Genomic DNA, 7596 nt, shown 5'->3' with positions numbered 1-7596 from the left:
AGATGAATCTGAAAAATATAATAAATATTCAACAAAACACTTTATCACTGTGAACAGTATGGCACATAGAGGTCAAATAAATCTAGTGAAGAGTGAAGTATAAAGGAGGATTATTCGTGTGGAGTATACTTTCATACACGTGAATTGTATCTTTAAGATAAGATAAGATAAAAAAAAACTTTATTGTCTGTCACAAGTGGCAGAAATTCCTCTTTGACAGGGCAGGTTCAATTTACACAAAATAAATAAATGCATACAAAACAGACAGTCCCAAACAATGACAATACATTGATGCTAAAAGATGCAAGCAGTGCAGTGCATTTATATTTGTTGTGTTTAATCAGAGTTCATATGTGCGCTGTAAGCCTTACATCTGAAGTCAATGAAAACTAAAATATTTCTGTATTAAAGACAGCCGTGTTTGCATCACCGGAGACGACTCGATGAATGCTTAATGTCAGAAGCTGCTCAGTAGTTGTGCTGATGTTGCACAAACACTCAGGAGTTGCCACAGGAGAATCCATTTGCACAGGAGAGAGGGCAGGCGCGGGACTTTGGCCTGAAATGAACTTTTGTTTTCATTAACATTCAATAAAAAGAAACACGCAGTGCTCTAAGACTTTTGTGTCTTTGCAGTTGCAGTGATGCACTTTGATTCACTGTGATGCCATAGCTTTGTTTTCAAAGGTCAGTGAGTGATAGATGAATTAATAAAAAACAAAAAACAAACGCAAAACATTAAGTTTACTGACATTTGAGGAGTCTGAGCTCCTTTGAAGAAGACATTCAGCTGCAGGCTCGACATGAGCTGAACAGAGAGCTTTCCTTCTCCTCATACATCTTCATAATCAGCTGCAGTACCCGATCACGCCCATGCCTCTGCGGCTTCTGTTGGAAAGCGCTGACACCTTGTGGTGAGAGGAGATAGTACAATCCTCAAAGCAATTTCAGTCAAAAGCAACTGGACTTGTTTTTTTGTCTAGGAAGACGTTTCACCTCTCATCCAAGAGACTTCATCAGTTCATGTACGCATCTGACCAGGCTGGGACTGGTCCAGTTGCTTTTGACTGAAATTGCTTTGAGGATAACGATGACCTGGACAAATGAGAACATTCACAGGCTTATTGAGATAGTACAAGTGTCAGCAGGTAGAGAAGAAGAAGAAGAATTACTTTATTGATCCCGCAACAGGGAAATCTAATTTTTTCACTCTTATTATTAATCATGTTACACACACAGGCCCGAAATAGACGCATGCACCAACAGGACAAACAGGACCTATACATGCAATTAAGGAGAGATGTTAGAGACTCATCTCATCTCATCTCATCTCATCTTCAACCTCTTATCCTGGGTCGGGTCGCGGGGGCAGCAGCTCTAGCAGGGGACCCCAAACTTCCCTTTCCCGGGCCACATTAACCAGCTCTAACTGGGGGATCCTGAGGCGTTCCCAGGCCAGTGTGGAGATATAATCTCTCCACCTGGTCCTGGGTCTTCCCCGAGGCCTCCTTCCAGCTGGACGTGCCTGGAACACCTCCGTAGGGAGGCGCCCAGGGGGCATCCTTACTAGATGCCCGAACCACCTCAACTGGCTCCTTTCAACGCAAAGGAGCAGCGGCTCTACTCCAAGTTCCTCACGGATGGCTGAACTTCTCACCTGTGGCAGTAAAAGATGGTTTGCAGTCTGATTTTTATATTTCATTAATACAGTGGGGGGACAAATTAAAGGAAAAATGAATACAAAGTGTAAACTCCTCTGGAGGGACGAACAACGGTGGCGCTGAAGTGCAAAGAAAGACAGCGAAATACTGTTTTCAGTGTTATCTCTTTTTTGAGGGTTTTTTTTCTTTCGTTGTGTTTTTTTCTGTTGTGTTTTCTCTTTTATTGTTGTGTTTTCTCTTTTACTGTTGATGTGTTTTCTCTTTTTTCGTATTTTCTCTTTTATTGTTGTGTTTTCTCTTTTACTGTTGTTGTGTTTTCTCTTTTATTGTTGTGTTTTCTCTTTTACTGTTGTTGTGTTTTCTTTTTTATTGTTGTGTTTTCTCTTTTACTGTTGTTGTGTTTTCTTTTTTATTGTTGTGTTTCCTCTTTTACTGTTGATGTGTTTTCTCTTTTGTCATGTTTTCTCTTTTGCAGTTGTGTTTTGCCCTTCAGGGCCACCGTAATGAACAGCATTCTTCCTAAGCTTTCCCCTCAAGTCCCATTTGAGTCATTTTCATCAAACCAGTGACACCAAAATGTCCTGAAACATTTGAACTTTCGTTTTTCTGCTTCTTTACACTTATACTTCACTACATTCATTTCACAGTTAAGTTACTTGTTAATTTGCATTTTATGATTTCCACACACATATACACTACACCTTAACTCTAACATTAAATATTGTGTATTATTGTAGATTTATTCTGTACAGGTGTCTAACATAAGAGTGAAGTATGAGCTACAGAATATTATCAATACCTGCAAATTTTATTTTTAGCATAAAACGTGCAGTGAATGTCATGTTTGTGTGGTATGCCTGTGTTTTGTTTTTTTACTTTATAATTGCCTCTGAAACTGAACACACTGAAAGGACTGCATTCAGTTTTGTTGTACATGTACAATGACAATAAAGACGTTTCTATTCTTTTAGTTTGCAGTAGTAAATTTACTTGGTTTCCTTGTTTTTTTAAGAGGAACTTAACCTGAAATCAAATCTTTGTCGACCTCCAGTGGTTTGGTTTTGTCAGTACACAATGACGTCCCTGTTGGATTCGGGTGTAGCAAAGTCCCTTGATTCTCTGTCGGCCGATAATCAAACCGCATCAGTTAGTAGAGATGCTGTGATACATTTCCACTGACTCTTTTTACAGCTTTAAGTGTAACCTTTGTAACCTTGTAACCTTTTCTATTTGGATTCATCCACCAAGATATACATGTAAGATATATTTTTATCTTTTAAGTTTGCAATGCTGTTGGCGCACATGGTGTTTTGTTAACATGCCGCACAGAGCTGTTGATTCAGGTCAGCATGAGCACCATGTGCCGTATTGTGTGCCTAACCCAAGTTAAGTGGAAACCACGCCTGTGCTGCACAACCCAGCATCGTGCCAGTCAGGTTTGGGTGCTAAAGAGCACATTTCTGACCCCACCCATTGGCTGTTGCTGTTTTTTTTTTCAGATTTGTATTAAAATACTCATTAAAGCTGTGGTAGGCAAGTTTTTGGCATCATGACACAAAAAATCCTTAATAATCTGTCAGCATCTCAAGCAGTCTGAGATCAGTCCAATCCTCTGCACCTCCTCTTGAAACCGTGATGGGAGACTTTGGCCAATCAAAGGTCATTTCAGAGAGAGAGAGAGAGTGTTCCTATTGGCTGTTTTATAAATGCAGATGCACTTCACTTTAAACGGTGAAAACCTGCTTCACTGGTGGAAAATCCTGCAGAAAAAGTTGCTATCCAAGCATCTGCAACAACTGCCTACACTGTTACCTGAAAAAACAAAGATGGACTTCTTAAAGAGAGTCTGACAATTAGTGCAATAAAACACATATCAAGATCGGCAAAGCGTCTCACAGAAAATGTTTCTATTAGTTTAGCCTTCCGCCAACAGTGGCCTCGCCAAGGTGGCTAAATGCTAAACGATCAGCAGCATTTTCTCTCCATCTCTGAAACGATACTGACACATATTTTAATCATAACAGTGAACTTGCATCACAGTACATCATCTCAAAGGACTTTCAAGTTTGCTAAAAAGAAAAAATCAGTAATTGTTGAATCGCTGCTTTAAAACAGCATCAGGATCACATTCACAGCAGCCATGACTGGTACTGGTACTGGATGAAGTGCGTTCATGTGCCCTTGCTCGTCTATAGGAGGGTTTTAGGACAGAGAGGGAGAGTTGTATGAGGAAGACTACATTTTCAAATTGGGTCGCTTGTGTTTCTTCAGAAAACTGCCTACCCCAACTTTAACGGTAGTGCGGTATGAACAAATGGTTCTACTAAAACATATTCTTAAAAAAAAAGATTCATCTTTCACTGAGCAGGTGTGTTAACCTGTACCTCTGTGCTGGTGTGTTTTTCCTCATCATATTCCTACAAATAACTTTGTTGTTGTCCCTTGACCTTGTTTTCTATCCTCTGGCTCAGTTTGCGTGCAATAATCCACACTTGACTATGTCTACACTGTTGCCACTTAAAGTCTCACTGACTTACATATTAACCGTCTCCAAACCAAACTGACTGCCAGTGAGACGTCTATCTCCTGTTTGTTTATTTTCTTTTGGCTCTAAACCTGTGGTGTTGCTCCGACTGCGGCTCTGCTCCTCTGGGAGAGAGAAAGCTCAATGAGCTCCCAAGATGCTCTGCTGTACTACACGTATTAGTTCATCATCCCACTGAGCTGTTGTGATTGCAGCTTACAACGCGACAGGGTGGATTACTGAATGTGGTTTTAACGATAGCAAGGCTGACGGTTTGGCGTTTAAATTCGGAGCGGACTTCTTCGGCACAATAAAATCAAAAACTTCAAAGGAACATCACGATGAAATGTGTAAACTTTGCACGTACTTGGTGTGGTGTCATTTGAATGGACTTGATACGGATTAGGCATTTCAGAATAATTTGGGTTTTCCATCAAGCCTTTGAGATAAAACATTAACTTATCTTTTGTGTTTAAACTTAAGCAAGCATGACGCTCTGTTATAGATTACTGAGCACAAAACAAAAGAGCATCTGTATCAAGTGATGTCAGTAAAAAAAAAATAAGACTAATAAGACTTTTCTTTTCCAAACTGTCAAACAAACAACAAACAGCATCTCCTGCTTTTCCACTTTTTAATCCTGCGGTGGCAGTGAGACGTGTTTGCTTTCATTGCTTCAGAGTTTAAACAAGATAACAGGCCTCAGGCCGAGCTCGGCCGTCTCTGCTGGGTGTGACGGCTGCCGTCGGTCTGTGGGGGCAGATGGTGACATGTCAGTTGAACCAGGAGAGGAGCAAGAAAGTGGCATGAAAGGAACTCTGTTGACTTTTCTGCCAGGCCGATTCACACCCTTCATTCATGATGCCAGACCTTATCTGGACTGGCTGGAACACTGATAGCACTTGTTGAGTTCGGTGCTGAGCTGAGCTCCTCGTCTGCTGCACTTGCTGAGAGTTTCTGGCAGGAAAATATAATTTTGTTATTTTTTATTATCCTCAAATACAGATCATTAATGTCAATCACAGCTGAAGGGAGATTTTGTCTCACTGAAACCTGCCTTACTGGCTTGACCAAAAAAGCAAAGAAGAAAAGAAAAGAAAAAAGAAGAGCTTTTTTACGTGACTGTTTATATGGTGTGATTAAGGATGAATTACAGGGCAAACACGTGTCTTCCTTTACAGAAAAGTCTTGTGGCTAAGCAGCACTTGACAGTGTGCATGCCTTTGGGGGTGTGTGAGTCCACACCTGTGTGCTCATACCCTCCACCTCCAGAGACAGGAGGAGTGGCACAGGTACACTGGATATTCTCGCTGGGTTTGAAGAGGGAGGAGATGAAGGCGAGAAACCTTGAGGAGTGCATGGCAACACAAACCTTATAAAGACAGAGGCACACCCAGCCGGCGGCCTCAGTTCAGCTCTCCTCCCTGACGGCAGCAGCAACAGCAGCCATGCTCAGCCTCATCAAATTACCACGAGTCTTCACCATCAATCAAGTGCCCAAAGTAAGTTCATCTTCACTTTATCTTTACTGGACATTTCAGCTTTCACACAGTCAGACACAGCGGGACTCAGTTAGAAAGTAGCTTGTTGGTAGAGAAAAAGTACTAAGAAAACTTAAAAGTCAAAAGTGTAAAAAGACAAGACACCTTTCATATTTCACTTCATGAAATAAACATTGTTGTTTGCCCCTGTGAGTGCAGAGACTGAAAAACACAGGCATTTGTTTGTTTGTTTGTTTGTTTGTTTGAGAGGCTGCATAAATATAGTTCAGTCTAAAGTTGCTTTGGACAAAAACATCTGTCACTGTAATGTAAAAGTACTGTTAAATCAGTCGTTGCTACACGTTTGGGCTTGTGACCCCTTGTTAAACAAATTCACGTCCAGTTGTGACAGACATGAGCTGTGAGTAGTTTGAGGTTTTGAGAATTGTAGAAGCCTAAATTTCACAAGAAAAAAACGTAAAAGCATACACTTTATCAACAGAAACATCTTCTCTTCTATCTTTATTATAACCAGTCAGATTTACCATGGGACACCTCCCGAACGCTGCTCTCAAGCATGCAACGCTTGGTCCCCTGAGAACGACCTCCAGAGACTTTTTCTGCCTCCAGAGCAGGAGAAAAATAGCTTTCACAAACTTGTCAAACTGTCTGAGGACTGACCAAGAGTTTTCTTTGTCGAGGTTTTCCACGAGGACAGCATCATCTCCGGCTACCGACATCCCCGCAGCTCCGCCACTGACTGCATCCTGAGCCTCTTCCAGCTCACCAATGAGACGCTCAACATCTGGACCCACTTTTTACCCACCTGGTACAGCTGACAAATGTTTTATTTTGCCGCAATACATCACAATTTTAATATATTCATTGACGTGTGTTTACTGCCTGTTATGTGTTTGTTAGACCAACAACATGTGACACACCTGAGGGCATTTTCAGTTGTTTGTTTTCAACTGTTTTGGAGGACAATTTCCTAATTTGTGCAAGACGTCCCAGCTCAGCAGTGAAGTCCAGTCTCACTGACATGAAAATGATTATAACGTTATCCACTGCAAATCAACTCCCTACAGCAGAGTCAGTCGCTTAAAGTCATTTTTGACATCTTGAGTAATTTTGATTTCTTCAAACCAAACACAGGAGTGTTTTTGTTTTCACAACAGTCACGCGGCGCTCTTTGCCCCGCTTCGTGTTCAAAGGAATCTTGCACAGCTTGTAGAGCTCGTTGGGCAGAGTGCAATCCATAATTTCATTGTGTGGTTGCACAGACTGACAGTTTCTGAAGTATGGCTCTATGATACCTTCTATCACGCAAAGTCAGAGGATTTATTATATTAGTTCAGGCACATTACCAACTAAAGATGAATTTTTACTGCTGATATGCAGAGTTACAGTATCTACCTGCTTGGTATTCATAGTACCTGTCAGTTAAAAAGCCATGGACAGACATAGTAACAAAGCTGTTGTGGATGCTGTAGACAGTTGGCACAGGACACGCATGTGCAAAATCGCTCACAGGTTTTAAGAAGGATTGCATAAACAGACAGGTTTGTTTTCAAGTCATACATCCGAGCAACCATATGTTTCCCACAGACCTCCTGCAGTGCCTCCCTGTCAACGGCCTTTTCATGTTTGTGCAACAGGACTCAGCTGCATTTATACAGTTCATTTATCCTTCATTCAATTTCCCCATACACGTTAAAATCATCATTTCATACTGTTTGGTTTACAATGTATCAATGTCCACCTCATTAAATCAGTTAGACATCTGCAGAAATCCTTGTTTTTACTCATTTGAGAACAATTTGATATTTGTTTATGTGTCTCAGGTGCATTCTTTACAGCCTCACATTTAGACTGATCGTTGTTTGAATATGGCTGTATAAAGTACATCAGAAGCTAAAGTTGTTGTCCA

At 41.0% G+C, this 7596-nt stretch overlaps 1 protein-coding gene across 2 annotated transcripts in view; it reads left to right on the top strand.

The window, feature by feature from the left end:
* The first annotated feature begins 5577 nt into the window (after nt 1-5577).
* Nucleotides 5578-7596, top strand: part of paqr5b (progestin and adipoQ receptor family member Vb) — a 10895-nt gene continuing 8876 nt past the window's right edge. For both annotated transcript variants that reach the window (XM_083926075.1, XM_083926074.1), the window contains exons 1-2: nt 5578-5687; nt 6368-6495. In XM_083926075.1, the coding sequence (XP_083782201.1) occupies nt 5634-5687; nt 6368-6495 (182 nt within the window). In that variant the 5' untranslated portion in view covers nt 5578-5633. The remainder of the gene's footprint in view (nt 5688-6367; nt 6496-7596) is intronic.

The sequence above is a fragment of the Echiichthys vipera genome (genome assembly GCF_963691815.1).
Source record: "Echiichthys vipera genome assembly, chromosome: 1".
NCBI lineage: Eukaryota > Metazoa > Chordata > Actinopteri > Perciformes > Trachinidae > Echiichthys > Echiichthys vipera.
The sequence above is the reverse complement of the archived record's forward strand: the minus strand, read 5'-3'. Positions and strand labels throughout refer to the sequence as shown.